General features: G+C 35.2%; 1 protein-coding gene and 1 long non-coding RNA gene across 3 annotated transcripts; one reads left to right on the forward strand and one right to left on the reverse strand.

Moving 5' to 3' along the window:
- Positions 1-4,454: 4,454 nt before the first annotated feature.
- LOC126627472 (uncharacterized) lies at positions 4,455-5,227 on the reverse strand. 2 transcript variants are annotated; one of them, XR_007625025.1, is made up of 2 exons: positions 5,084-5,227; positions 4,455-5,005 (listed from the first exon to the last, which is right to left on the reverse strand). It is a non-coding gene; the product is annotated as an uncharacterized LOC126627472 (long non-coding RNA). The 2 variants fall into 2 exon arrangements; XR_007625026.1 differs by having other exon boundaries at positions 4,455-5,035.
- Positions 4,702-5,512, forward strand: LOC126627471 (proline-rich extensin-like protein EPR1). Its single transcript, XM_050297034.1, has 2 exons — positions 4,702-5,035; positions 5,084-5,512. Exons 1-2 carry the CDS (start codon positions 4,702-4,704, stop codon positions 5,206-5,208), a joined length of 459 nt encoding a protein of 152 aa, XP_050152991.1. The 3' UTR covers positions 5,209-5,512.
- The last annotated feature ends 10,470 nt before the right edge of the window (positions 5,513-15,982 follow it).

The following is a 15,982-nucleotide window of genomic DNA, read 5'->3' on the forward strand; positions in this document are numbered from 1 at the left end:
TGAATCATTTTGAAAGAAGTTCTGACAGAATTGATAAAAAAGGCCATAATTGCACGTTGAAGGACTATTGTTACAATTTCCTCTGTATTAAATTGTGTCAAGAGTTCTAAATTTAATTTAGGGAACTTTAACGAAAAGCACCCGGTACTGTTCACTTTAACGAAAAACCACATTTTTACACTAAAAAGTCAATCCTGGTACTATTCACTTTACCATTTATTTTGTCTTTATTATTAAAACTCAAAGTTTTCAAGCCATTTTCATTAGTTTTCCTTTTAATTTAAGGTCAATGTTGCTCATGTACGTGAATTTCAGAACTATTCCAATGATTTGTGTGGAAAAGTCAGGATTGCTTTTGATAGAAAGTTGATAGCATGTCAGGATGAAGGCATGGAACTATTACTGCAACTTGTAGTGCTCTCCGTTTCTTGTTATCCACTCATTCCACACAAAACTGCTAAGCCGCTGGCAGCAGCATCGCATTGTGGTGCTTTGAATTTCCATCTAGAAACCATAATCCAAAGCACAAGTTTCAATTTTCGAACACCTTTTTTTAGGAGCAAAACATCGATGAAGACTTTTTTGTCACATCATCGGAATTGTGTAGATAATACCTCTCTCCTCATCTTGTTATGTAGTGACGAAGTTCCTGCCTAAAATTTTCACCTTCCATATGCTCAAACACACAAACAAACACGCTAGCCAGCGGCATTACACGACAAAGTTTATGGCTACATAACTAGTGCCCGGTGGCTTGGGTCTTGGGGCAAAAATTGGAACCACATATCACTGCACTTGCATCCTCTTCATCATGGCTACAACTAGAGCGTGGAGCAAGTGGACTGGTTTTGGTCTAAAGGTGATAAAGCTCCCATGGTAATCTTCAACAAGAAAAAGTTTATAAACATGTTAATGATTTTTCTTTTAGTTGAGTTTCTTGTCTTGACTAGCTCTAAGTCTTTGATGGAATGAAATAATTTCAGTTGTTGGCCATAAAGTAGTAACTGGTCTTAGACTGTTAGTTGAGAATTTGCTTCAACAATTGTTATTAGCACTAAAAAAATCTTATTTTGCACTTAACTTTCTATAATTAGAAAGAAAAATACACGTATGAGGAGTGCAAAATCAGATTTTTGGAGTGCTAATACAATTTCTTTTACTTCTTCTATGCCAATATATTATGGGTGAAAATTGTATAATAGATTGGTTCATAGTATGGACTGAGATCAACCATCGTTAATCTTTAGCTAAAGATTCAATGATTAAATTAAGGTTCAACGGTTATAGATTCTGATTGATGATATGAGCTGGTTCATGCTAGATAAAGACAAACTTGAAATTTAGAAAGAGAAAAGTGGGAGAAGGGAAAGACGGTGTTGGATGAGAAGTAAAATAGTAAATTAGGAAAAACAAAAGTACCGGAAAATTGTATGTTTTATAAAAATAATTAACACTTTAAGAATTTAATTGGAGAAAAAAAACCTTATCATTGATTCACTTGACTAGTTTTCAGATTTTGATCAAAATCCCTAGCATTAATGTATTATTGAATTTATATGTCAGTTACATAATTTTTTTAAATAAAAATTAGCAATTGATTTAGAATTTTAATATGCACACCCTTATTAACCTCCTAATTAATTTTTAATATCACATCTCGGCCCGGGCCCCCACCACATCTCAGGCTCGACTCCGCCGCAGCACGATATTGTCCGCTTTGGGCCCCGACCACGCCCTTATGGTTTTGTTTCTGGGAACTCACACGAGGACTTCCCAGTGGGTCACCTATCCTGGGAATGCCCTCGCCCAAACTTGCTTAACTTCAAAGTTCCGATGGAACCCAAAGCTAGTGAACTCCCAAAAAGCCTCGTGCTATGTAGAGATGGGAATATACATATAAGGCTTACATGATCCACTCCCCTGGGCGATGTGGGATGTAACAATCCACCCCCCATAAAGGCCCGATGTCCTCGTTGGCACACTTCTGGCCAAGAAATGACTCTGATACCAAATTGTCACATCCCGGCCCAGGCCCCCACCACATCTTGGGCTCGACTCCGCCGTAGCATAATATTGTCCGCTTTAGGCCCGGACCACGCCCTCACGGTTTTGTTTCTGGGAACTCACATGAGAACTTCCTAGTGGGTCACCCATCCTTGGAATGCCCTCGCCCGAACTTGCTTAACTTCGGAGTTCTGATGGAACCCGAAGCCAGTGAGCTCCCAAAAGGCCTCGTGCTATGTAGAGATGAGAATATACATATAAGGTTTACATGATCCACTCTCCTAGGTGATGTGGGATGTAACATTTAATGCAAAACATTTCCACACAAAAAAAAAAATAAAATAAAAGAATAAGTTTGTACCCATTTTATGAACATATTTTCGGTTTTTTAATCTTAAATGTACTCATTCATATTTTTTTTTCAATTTATTTTAATATTAAATGTAACCATTCTTAAATATACCAATTTGTTATATATAAAATGTGCCATTTTTCAATATAAATGTACCCATTTTTGTAATATAAAATCCATTCAATTTTGTTCTAATTCAAAATTTTAATTTATATGGATACATTCTATTTTATTGATTTGAGAATGTATCCATGTCAAGTTTAATGGACGAAATTTAGTGATATTATTAAGCTGAGTATCTGTTATTTATTTTTTTGTGTTTTTGAAAAATGTACTCATGTTTTGGTACAATAATTTTTTGGTTAGTTTTAACGAACGTACCCATGTTTATATACATATATATATTTATTATTTTTTGGTTAGTTTTAACGAACGTACCCATGTTTACACACACACACAATATGGTGGAGAGTATAATTTATCCTTTAATATTTTTAATCTAAAAAATTATGGGATTTATGTAAAATCTCATTAATATAGCCACTCCGTACTATGGTCTGGTAGTATTCTTCTTATTTGGAAGTAAGATGTCTTAGGTTTGAATATCGTAAATGACGAATTCGATAACAAATTAGGCTGCCCATTGTGTGGCTTAGCCGAACTCCCCCTCCCCTTAGTGTAAAAATATCGATGTACTAAAAAAAATCTCATTAATATAAACAACTATATATTTTAATTTTTAATTTAAAAATATAATAACTTACATAGAAATATATTATTATATTAATGTTAGGGACTTTAATCCAAAACTAAAAACCACCAATGTTTCAGTCAAAGAACATTGATAGTTAGGAAATGTATCCAAAGTATCCCTTTCCTTGATATATTGAGTTTAAAGTATTTTTCTATAAAGTGTGAAATCACGAAATGTGCATATGTGAAAGCAAACAAAAAGCGTCCTTGAAATATATAGGGTTGATTAGCAGACATATTGTATTATTAATTCAATAAATTGAATCACACACGTATTTACTTGAATAGCAACCTTAATTTCCAGTATAACAACATAACATTATAACACAACTTAGATTTTTCAAAGAATACTTGCAAGCTCAGTGCATATTGAGTAGATATCGTAACTAATCATAATTCAAGTCCAGAAGAAATGTATACATGCCATGTAAAACTATACTAATTAAAATGGAGGGGTTTCTTTAAATTATTGTATGTTGGTGGGATGCTTTTGTCATTGCGATTCCCTTGCAAGTTTAGTGGGGCAAAGGATGGATACCCTTAATGCAACCCAGCAAGTCTTTAAGTTGTGCAATATTTTCCACTAACGTGGTCCGCAGGACGAAGTCCCCAAAAGACTTGCGATTTCAGGGTCACCCTACAAATAAGTGGAAACAATTAAAATAAGGAAAAAAGAAAAATTAATACAATCAACGTCCACCACAAACCCTTGTGCATCTTCCTCTCTCTTTCTGTAGTCTCTTTCTTTATCATCTGTCATGAAAAATTGTTCCTGCCACAGGTATGCATGGCACTTTTATTTAATGTTTCTAAGAAACATATTTTCCTGTTGAGTAAATGAAGCATGCCAAAGTGATTCACTAACTCTTTTCATTGAAGCGCTATTTTAATTTACACCAAATGCGACGCATAAAGTTTAATGTTTGACTCTTCTAATTCCAATAATAAAAATATACCATGCCAAAATAATTTGTTATGTACGGCCTAAATTATAAAGGTACAGTATGATAACTAATTCGTTATTTAATTTTCATATTTTATGCTATAAATAGAGGAAAAATATGTCGGAGAAATGAGGAATGGAGAAAGGTGAGAGGAGGGGTAGAAAAATATATGAAAGGAATATGTACGTATGTAATGAAACACAAAATGAAAACTGAAAATAAAAGGCTGAAAAATATAAATTTAAGTTGTTTTCATCATTCTGCATTCCTCAGTTTTCCTACACATTTTTTTTCTTTTATTTCTAGTATCAAGAATGAAAAATAAAAATGAAATAGCTATCAAACGAACCTAAAACACTTAGCGAAAAAATCAAATCGATGCACTTTGTAGAATATTGCCAAACCACAGAAAAGGTTATTCTCCATATATATTGGCCAAACAAAATCAAATCAACCATCTGCCCTTATAGCATGAAATTCTAAGCACTCAAATGTTTGCCACAAAAAAGATTTTATAATTACTCCTGTACTCTCTATATATCTCCAACCCCTATTCCTCATATAATTCCCACTCACTCATTCTCACCTCTTCCTAAACCAAACCCTAACTCTCCCTCTCTCTCTCTGGCGCTCAACTCTGACAGAGCCATGGCCCTCACACGTGCCATGCTTTTCCTCACAATGTCACTTGCTGTTGTAGCACCGACATCTTCCACCCCATCAACGCCCATCACCATGGCACCTTCGCCGATGACTATGATGGCACCACCGCCAATGTCTATGATGACGCCGCCGCCTATGATGACGCCGCCGCCTATGATGATGCCGCCGCCTATGATGACGCCGCCGCCTATGATGACGCCACCGCCTATGATGATGCCGCCGCCTATGATGACGCCGCCGCCTATGATGACGCCACCGCCTATGATGACGCCGCCGCCTATGATGACGCCTATGATGACGCCGCCGCCTATGATGACGCCTATGATGACGCCGCCGCCTATGATGGCAACGCCGCCTATGATGACACCGCCGCCTATGATGACGCCATCGCCTATGATGATGCCACCAACCCCAACTCAAAACTCAGGTTTTGTGCATGGAAGTAGCATGGCCTTGGTGGCATTCTTGGGTGGACTTGCACTACTTTTTTAATCACAAAAAGGCCCTCGTTTGATATTTACATGTAGATTAGAGATGGTATATCATCATTATGTGTATTCTTTGTTTTCCATATTTCTTCTTTTAAAACTTTTTTTACCCTTTCTTTTATTTTTGATTTTTGTTGACGACTTTTGGGAGCTCCATGTTATGATAATTTGTGAAAGGAGGGTGATGATAGTTTGGAGGACACAATTTGTTGGATGTACTTAATTAATAGCAGCTCTTGTTTTGTAGCATTTTCATGAGGACTTTAAGAATAAAGAGAGACCCCCTCATTCTTGTTTGTGTTTCCAAATCTTATACAATCTAATTTCCTAAGCGTAGATACACGTTATGTATATTGTTCACTTCAATTTCATATGGTTAAGCAATGAAACAAGTCTCACAGCTTTAGAACCAGACTTATACTGTAATTAAAAAAAAAGAAAAATTAGTATCCGGTCTCTAGTTACTAATGTTCATTGACTGAAACTTTATTAGTTTTCAAATTTTGATCATAGTCATTAGCATCAATGCAATAATGAATTTACATGTCAATTACATAATTTTTAAAATAAAAATTAATAATTGATTTATAATTTTAATACTCACACCTTTATTAAACTCCTAACTAATTTTCAATTCAAAAAATTTCCAAAAAAAAAAGAATAAGTTTGTACCCCTCAAGTTTTTTAGAAAAAGGGTTTCAAATTTTTAATCTTATATGTACACATTCATGTAATTTTTCAATTTTTTTAATCTTAAAATGTACTATACCAATTTGTTGTATGCAAAATGTACCCATTTTTTTTTATATAAAATCTATTCATTTTTTTTTTTTATTTCTAATACATCTTTAAACTTATATGGGTACATTTTTTTTAATTATTTGAAAATGTATCCATATCAAGTTTAATCGAAGAAACTTACTAATGTTATTAAGCCTAATATCTACTAGTTTTTATGTGGTTTTGAAGAATGTACCAATATTTTGGTACAACAATTTTTTTTGTTAATTTTGATGAATGTACCCATGTTTATACACACAGACACACACAAAATATATTGGAGAGTATAATTTATAATTGAATATTTTTAATCCACAAATTATGAGTTTTTTTATTATTTAAAATCTCATTAATATAAATAACTATATATTTCAATTTTTAATTTAAAAAATATAGTAACATACATAGAATTACGTTATCACATTAATTTCAGGGATTTCAATCAAAAATTGAAAACCAACAATGTTTCAGTAAAAAAATAATGATAATTAAGGACTGTATCTAAAGTGCCCCAAATGCTGGATATGTAGAAAATGCACCATAAAACATTACAAAGACACGAAGGATTTGCAAATAACACATTGAAAGCTAATCCCTCTCATATGACTTTATAACGCTCACATGAAGTATTTTCTTTATAACCTGACTTTCAATTCTATGGTTTAGAAATCTCTCACCCAATAGCTTTATGCTTATTAAAAACAAAAAGCCATAACTACATTTACATAACCCAATAATCAAATAATGATCATGTTCTACAAAAAAAAAAAAAAAAAATACTGACCATGAAAGTTCTAAATTAATTTCTCAACATTGTAATGTTGGAAAATATTATTATTTAGTTTATTTTAATGTTTGGTATTTTAGGCTTAGCCCGTTAGAATTAGGTTTTGTTAGAGATTATGGTTAGTTTATTATAAATATGGTGCTTTGTTATTCATTAGAAAATAAGTCATTCACAATGTAGTCTCTAGGGTTTTTGTAGCCGTCTCGGCATTCTCAATTTGTTCAATAAAATTCCTATTATTTTGTAGTCTTGTTTGTTCCGCACTCTGATAATCAACTTGGTATCAGAGCAGGTTTGATCCTTCGGGATTTAATCTGCTTGTTTGATATTCATTTGTCTATCGCCGTCTGAATACGCACGTTGAATCTGCATCTCCCACCAGCATCGACACCACCTGCATATGCACCGCACCGTCTCATCAGCACCCTATCCGTTTTCTGCACCCTTCAGCAGTTGCACTGTATCCGCACCAACTCGGTCTGCAATTTGGAATGGAATTGCTGCATTGTTTTACGTGATCAGGAGAACACCCCATGTAAAAAAAAAAAAAAAAGGAAAGGAAAAGCAAAGCAAAGAAAAGGAAAAAAGTATGGCTGGTTTGAGGCTTAGGCCCACACGGGCCAAGAAAAAATATGGTTTTGAATATGGTTTTTTGTTTGTTTGTTCGGAAGTTGGAATTTGCATTGGCATTGAAATCTTGTACTTGCACCGGTGAAATTTTGTATTGAAATTGGCATCGGAAATTGGAATCGGCATCGGCATCGGCATCGGCATCGGCATCGGAATTTGGAGGCTTGCATCTACATCTACTTTGGCAAACCCATGTTGTGAACCGCCATGAGTTTGACGGGGGGTGTTGGAAAATATTATTATTTAGTTTATTTTAATGTTTGGTATTTTGGGCTTAGCCCGTTAGAATTAGGTTTTGTTAGAGATTAGGGTTAGTTTATTATAAATAGGGTGCTTTGTTATTCATTAGAAAATAAGTCATTCATAATGTAGTCTCTAGGGTTTTTGTAGCCATCTCGGCATTCTCAATTTGTTCAATAAAATTCCTATTATTTTGTAGTCTTGTTTGTTCCGCACTCTGATATTCAACTTGTAATTGTTTATATCTAGCAACTAATCATGGCTTAGTTATTAAGTGATAGAATAACCTTGAACTGTTTGATAAAGATGCATGGGAGAAAGAATGAATATATCAAAGAGCTTTTGATAAGAACTCAACCAATTAATCAAAAAGGGAAAAGGGGAAAAGAAAAAGATGTTTAAAAATGCCTGCCCTAAGAATAGAAAAGGTAGTTGGCTTGCTGGAATTGGTAGGTGGAGGAGTGATGAACGGAATGTAGGTGTTATTGGTATGTAGTGGAAGTGGTGGTGAATGAATGAAGAAAGATTGAAAGGATTGAAAGGGTTAAGGTGCTAGCTGTATGGACTAGGATTATGTGGAAGAAATGGAAAGATTGAAAGGGTTAAGGTGCTAGCTGTATGGACTAGGATTATGTGGAAGAAATGGAATGTTAAATTGCTTTTGGGGATAGGATGGTGTCCTTAGATTTTTGTTCTTTTCTCTTCATACAACTATACTGTAATTCTAAGGAGACTTTCTCAAAAGTAAGACTCTTCATGAACTTTCTGCAACCTTATTATTTGGCACAATGTTTTGTAATGTTGACATGAGAATTGACATAAACTATGAGGTGGTAAAGAGTCTATGGAGGATCTTACTTTTGAGAGAATATCCTTAGCATTTCTATGTAAGGAAATGAATTGTACTAAGTCGCACAATAAATCAGCAATAATTTAGAATCGAAGTCGTATTTGCAAGAGTCAAACATAACCTACTTACATGTAAAAAATAATATGAGTAGACCGTAGTACTAGTAGTTTCTGTTTTTATTTAATTTTTTATATTTTTTTATTGTGGGTTAAAGGATTAAAGGAGAATGGGCTTCTAGTGGTGGTTCATGGTGGGGATACAATGCATGTGACAAAACAACATAAATAGGAAAGTGATGTTCACATGGTTCTTTAGCCCCACATAAAAATTGGGAAAGCGAGAGAGTTTTTGCATTTTTCGTACATAGGATTACAAATTTGGTTCAATACATTCTGTGTTCGGTTAGTCTTTTGCTCATTTCAGCTTCGATTCCTCTGAATTAATGCTCAAGCAAAATTTAGACTCGTTACAAAAGTACGAAATTATGATCGATGCTTAAAATTTTTTATTATATATTTTTTAAAATGATAAAAACAATATTCTAATCAACGAATTTGTTTTTGTAAAAGAAACAAATTCAACTCGAACAAAATTTTAGACTCGTCAAAGAAATAAGCTATCTCGGATTTAAGTATCATATTCTAGTAAGTAAACTTGTGGGCAACTCATTTTTTACTATGAGATAATCTGGACATGGATTCAAGCTTAGTTTTTTCTTCATACTTCAGTCATAAACTTTTGAACGTTAGAGACCAAGGAATTTAAGGATTTTTGGCTATGTGTCTATGTTCTCGAGGCGGCGATATTAAAGTTACAACCATAAAGACATCTTACTATTACTAAATTCTATGCTCAAGACATGACGGGTATAAATTTGCTTGCACTATTTTTTTCTCACTCACACTAAGAATTTGAAGACTTGAGGTGGTTACATCTGGAGTGGAATACTATTACCTAGCAGTGTTTACATAACTAAAACACAAAATTTGTACTTACATGATTGATTGACATCTTCTTGATTTCTATGAATGGGGAAGCATTATATTTATAGCATATAGAACCAATACAATCCTAATAGCACCCCCCGCCCCCCCCCCCCCCCCCCCCCCCCCGCCCCCCCCCGGCGGCGCCCCCCGAGCGCGCGCGCACACATATATATTACGTAATGAGTCCATATAAGTCCACAAGGGATGCTTATACATCAATATTACCTTGATTAGCTAAGCCCAAAAACATCGGGAAATCACTTTAGCCCAGATTTCCTGTTTTCAGTAAACCTTAGACACTACTACAATATTAGTTTTAAGTGGCGGATATTAGAAACTCCTGTCGGATAAATTATATCCGACACATCATTTAATTACTGGCGGGTATTATAAAAATCCTATCGGTTATATCCGACATCAATTCCTGTCGGATATTACTGGCGGATAGAAAGAAAATACTGTCGGATATAACCGACAGTATTTTTGAATCTTTTTTTTAAATATTTTTACATATTCTGACAGTTTTTAAGTTAATGATGGCGGTTATAACCGACAAAATTTGACTATTTTATTATTTTACTTTATGGCGGTTATTATTTTAGTATTTTAGTGGAAAAATGCTTTGTTATTGTTGTTGTCGTTGTAATATTTAACCCCAATTATTATTTATTTCATGAATAATAAAATTTGTTTCTTGAATTTTAGTTTAGTTTATAAAATGGTGGGAGTTCAAGTGCAAGACACCAAGTGACCCACTGAAGTTTTGAACAGTGAATGTCAACTGCCAAGCCACTCGGGCACTTGCGTACATAGGTTTGGTTTAGTGGAAAACGAGCAAAGTTTAGAACTCAAACTTTGAGTTTGAGCTCTTAGAATGTATTTTTTGTCATCATTGGTTCTAATTTAACATACAATTTAACTCAGAAATCGAAAATACACAACTGCACTCGCATTATGTGGTACAGAGATTGTATGAAAGGGGAGATTAGTTGGCCGTCCATAGATATATGAATTGTCACATTCATTTACCTCTATTTGGAGTTTGTTATTTTTCCCCTACAATTATCTTTTATCATCCATGCGTGATAAATATGATGTAGTATTTTCATCTGTTAGTGTAGTTTGGACATATGCACTCAATAATATGGTTTGTACCTTCATTTTTGAGTGTTTTTAGTCGAGATGGTGAGAGGTTGACAATACATGATTGGAAAAAAAAAAATTAAATAGTGTTATTGACACTTTAAAAAAGTTATTTGACACTCTTTTCAAGTGTGTTTGTATTTTTTCTCTTGTATTTCTATATGGTTAGAGTGCACAATAATTATTTTGAATTGTCAATAATGGCTCCTTAATGTTATTCCATTTTAATGTCTTAAATTTTAGAGATCTATCATCGGAGAAAATCTTATAGGTTTCCAAATTCTCTTGTATCTAGATATCATTCTTTATCAAATGTTTATGATTTAAACTTGTTTGGTAACAATTTTTTTTTAGCTTTCCTTTTTCTTAAAATAGTGAAAACAATTACCAAATAAGTTTTTCAGTTTGCAAGTAGGTGAACTAATATGGTGTTGAATTTCCACCCATCCGTTATGAGTTCGAAACTTCATTCCTTAAATTATTGTAATAGTTTCAAACACTTTCCCTTCCTTTAATAATAATTTTAAAAAAGTTCTTCAATTTTCAAAAAATTGAAAGAAAACAAATGAAGGCTTCATTTCTTTCAAGAGACATGACTTTGAAGCTTCATTGGGCAGTAAGGGGAAAAAAGTTTTATCGATGTGACCTAGATTAATTATCTTTGACATCTTCCTATATAACTCAACCGGTGGCGAAGCCATAAATTGGGGGGGGGGGGTGGGTATGAAAACTCGTCAACCACTTCCATAGTCTCGTCCATTTCTCTGCATTTGGAATACAATTCAATCAATGCATAACTAACAAACATATTCAATCCAACCTTGTCATGTTTCTTCACAAACCCATGTATTTTTTTCTCATATGTGAGTGCCTTAACCTCTCACATGCCTTCTGAGCGATAGGAATGGTGAAATTATCGAGTTTTTCATCATTGCCTCTTAACTCAAATATCATGTTATGGAAGAGATACAAGGTGTCTTCCCATCGATTCTCTTTACAATAACTCATGAGTGTGGCATTCAAGAGAGAGACAGTTAAGTGGGGGTGTTTCATTAAACACCTTGTAGCATGACTGAGTGACTCATATAAACATAAGTATGCCTATGGGGCTCTATTCACTCACTCAACTTTGCATTAAAATGTGCATTGAAAAAAGTTTCATAGAATGTGTATCGCATCAAAACGGAAGATTAAATAAACACTTAAGAGTTAATGTTATACTTTCATTAAGTATAAAATAAGATATCCACTAGTGTAAATATTTTAAATTGAAGATCAAATTCATTCATTGCATTCTTATAGGGTCGAGGAGCGTAGTTGTAAAAAATCATTAAAATCGAAGCTAAAATAACCATTAAATTGTGATTTTTCATTTATAACCGTCGAAAACTTTTGTTCCGTTACGTAATATGTGAATGTTTGTTTTTTACGATTTTTTACGTATGCAATCTTGGAGTGTGTACAAATAAGTTTGACGGTTCGATCGTTGAAAACACTTCGTAGAATGCGTATCGCATGAAAACGGTAGATTAAACAAACACTTAAAGTTAATGTTATATTTCCATTAAGTATAAAATAAGATTTATCCATTAGTGTAAATATTTTAAATTGAAGATCGAATTCGTTCAATGCATTCTTATAGGGTCGAGGAGTGTAGCTATAAAAAATCATCAAAATCAGAGCTAAAGTAACCGTTAAATTGTGATTTTTCGTTTATAACCGTTGAAAACTTTTGTTTTGTTACCTAATCTCCTAATGTTTGTTTTTTGTGATTTTTTACGTATGCGATCTCAAAGTGTGTACAAACAAGTTTGACGGTTGTATTGTTGAAAAACGCTTCGTAGAATACGTATCGCATCAAAACGGTAGATTAAACAAACACTTAGTGTAACATCCCACATCGCTTAGGGGAGCGATCCTTAAATGTATATTCCCATCCCTACCTAGCACGAGGCTTTTTGGGAGCTCACTGGCTTCGGGTTCCGTCGGAACTCCGAAGTTAAGCGAGAAGGGGGCTAGAGCACTCCCATGATGGGTGACCCACTGGGAAGTTGCTCGTGAGTTCCCAGAAACAAAACCGTGAGGGCATGGTCGGGGCCCAAAGCGGACAATATCGTGCTACGGTGGTGGAGCGGGCCTGGGAAGTGGTCCGCCCCGGGCCGGGATGTGACACTTAGAGTTAATGTTATACTTCCATTAAGTATAAGTGCAAATATTTTAAATTGAATATCAAATTTATTCATTAGACAATATTTATTTATGTTTTTCAAGTATTGATTAGACAATATTTAGTTTGTGTGATGACATTTTCATGGTACAATTCTTCTTTTGTTTCTTTATCGCATATTTTACATGGATTATTCTCTATTAAACCAAAAGTGTAAAAATTATATATATAGATAATAATTTAAATAATGTTGTAAACATTCCTAGTTTAAGTATGATTGTGTAAATCCTAGATAAGATTTGATTCTAGTTATCCTTTCCTATTACAACTTGTATTACTTGGAGGAGAAGGAATATCTTCTCTCCCTTTACTACTATAAATAAAGGCACAATGTAGGAGGGATAACAACACACACATTCCCCTACAAATCTACAAACACACATCTCTCTCCTCTCTCTCTCTGTCGCCGGCCCTAGTCCCTCTGTCAGATAAAATAGACCACAACACGTTATCAGCACGCTCCTACCGCTGCGCTTAGGAATCTGACGTTGAAGATTTTTTTTCTGCATCAAACCAGTTCATCCATATCATCACGCAATCAGGTTCTTTCCAAACAACGGTTTTTAACTCGATATTTTGCAAGCCATGATAGCATGAACATTCACCATGATGCATGACCCAACTTTACGTTTTACGTATTTTAGATTCTACATAAATTGTGTATGCTTCATAATCAAAATTGCTACAATTATGTGAATTTGATATTTGCCATGAATTGAATCTTACATATGTACATGCATTGAAACTATTATTTGCATATGCATCAAAGTAAATATGTGATTCATTGAATTATATATGCATCTAATTAAAAAATAAAAAAAAAAAAAAAAAAAAAGAAGTTTATGGGCTCGCCTGGAGCGGCCCGCATAAAAAAAAAAAAAAAATATTTCTGGGCTCGCCTGGAACGGCCCGAGAAAAAAAAAAAAAAAAAAAAAATTTTTTTTAGGGCTGCACACAGCAGCCCATTCCCCCTTCTCACCCCGTGGGCCTATAATCCCACCCAAGGGTTCTCGGCCTATATTTTTAGGCCCCGAGATTTTATTATTTAATTTTTTTTTAAAATAATATGGGTTTTTTATATTTTCACCCACACTTTAATTTGGCCCCGAAGACCAAAAATAAATTAATTCACTTATCATTATACAATATTTCTGCATATATTCTCTGCATATTTGTTTGCATATATATTTGTGTTTGCCTGCAGGAATATATGAACCTGAAGTTCATAATTACTTTGAAACCCGAAGTTTCTTATACACATGCCTTGTTAGAAAACCCGAAGTTTTCACTTAAATATATCACCCATGAAAACCCGAAGTTTTTCATGCAAAATTAAACCAATACATGTCTATTAGAACCTGTATGTTCTACTCCTATGTGAATGGATTGATTTTTCTCCATTACACTAACCACATCTTGTCCATCTATTGTGATAGGAACATGTCGAATTTGAACAAACTCGACTTCACCGCTTTGGAGGTTTCTGGAAGGAACTACCTCAAGTGGGTTCAAGATGTGAAGCTCCACCTCACTGCAAAGAACTTGCGTCCTGCTATTGAAGAAGCAACAGATGCACCTGTTGGCGAGGCTGAAAAAGCCACTGCTATGATCTTCATCCGAAGACATATCCATGACGCTCTACAAACTAAGTACCTTGCTGAGGAGGATCCACGTGCATTATGGGTCGCTTTGGCTGATCGTTTCGATCACCAAAAGGACATATTCTTGCCTGAAGCAAGACACGACTGGCAGCACTTGCGCTTCCAAGACTTTAAGTCTGTGAATGAATATAATTCTGAAGTTTGTCGAATCCGATCACTTCTCAAGTTTTGCAATGAAACTTTGACTGAAGAGGATCTCCTGGAGAAGACCTACTCGACCTTCTCTGCTTCTAATATTGTCCTGCAGCAACAATATAGAGCTCAGAAGTTCACTAAGTTCTCGGATTTGATCTCTGTTTTACTTCTTGCTGAAAAGCAGAACCAGCTGTTGATGAAGAATCATCAAGCTCGACCTACTGGGGCTACTGCTGTGCCTGAAGCACATTATAGCACTAATCAGCACCCAAAACGCCAGAAGAGGCGTGGTAAGGGCGGCCAGAAGCCATCCCACCAAGGTCAACAGAGCCAAGGCCCATCCAAGGGAGGAAACAAAGCCCAAAAGCGCCCAAACCTCGCTCCCAAGGCCCCGAACTTCAAGAATAAGGGCAAAGCACCTGCCACAATGAATGACGATATGTGCTATCGTTGTGGTTCCAAGGACCATTGGTCCCGTATTTGCCGTGCTCCCAAGAAGGTTGTGGATGCATATCATTCTCGTCGTACGAAGTTTGAATCAAACTTCCTGCAAGTGGACGAACCGGAGACTACAAAGATGGAGGTTTCTGATTTTCAGGAGGATACCACTCCTATGGAAGATTAGAATCTTAGACATAGACTTATTTTTCAGTTAAAATAAGACAATTGGGGCCGAATTCCACCTTGTGGCCGAACCCCACCTTGTTTTTTGGTTGATTTTGAACAATTTTCCTTTATGTTTTGGATTATTAGTTGGCGATTTATTTTGGATATTAAGTTTTTCCCTTGAATAAATGAAATTATTTTGAATTGATACTTGTTTTTATAAACTTTTATGCATGTGACCGATTCAAATTAATTTTTCATTCTAGGTATGACTAGTGGGAAAGTTAGTTGTCTGGCAGATAGTGCAACCACGCATACTGTTTTGCGTGAACGCATCTATTTCACTAACTTCGTACCTAAGAATGCACCTCTGACAACCCTCTCAGGCCCATCCAACCTGATCGAAGGATACGGTAAGGCACGTATAATGTTGTCCAATGGTACAATCTTGACCATTGCTGAGGCACTCTATTCTCCACGTTCCGGAAGAACGTTACTAAGTTTCAAGGACATTAGAGATAACAATTACCACGCTAAAACCCACGTAGAAAACGGAGTTGAATTTCTGTGCGTAACTTCCTACGAATATGGCCAGAAGCGTATTCTAGAGAAGATGAAGCGCAACCCGAGTGGTCTGTATATTACGACCATACGCCCCATAGAATGCCACTATGTGGCCGGCCCTACCACAGGGACCGCACACGAAATTACACTTTGGCATGATCGTTTGGGA

Source organism: Malus sylvestris, chromosome 6, assembly GCF_916048215.2.
Source record: "Malus sylvestris chromosome 6, drMalSylv7.2, whole genome shotgun sequence".
NCBI classification, from domain to species: domain Eukaryota; kingdom Viridiplantae; phylum Streptophyta; class Magnoliopsida; order Rosales; family Rosaceae; genus Malus; species Malus sylvestris.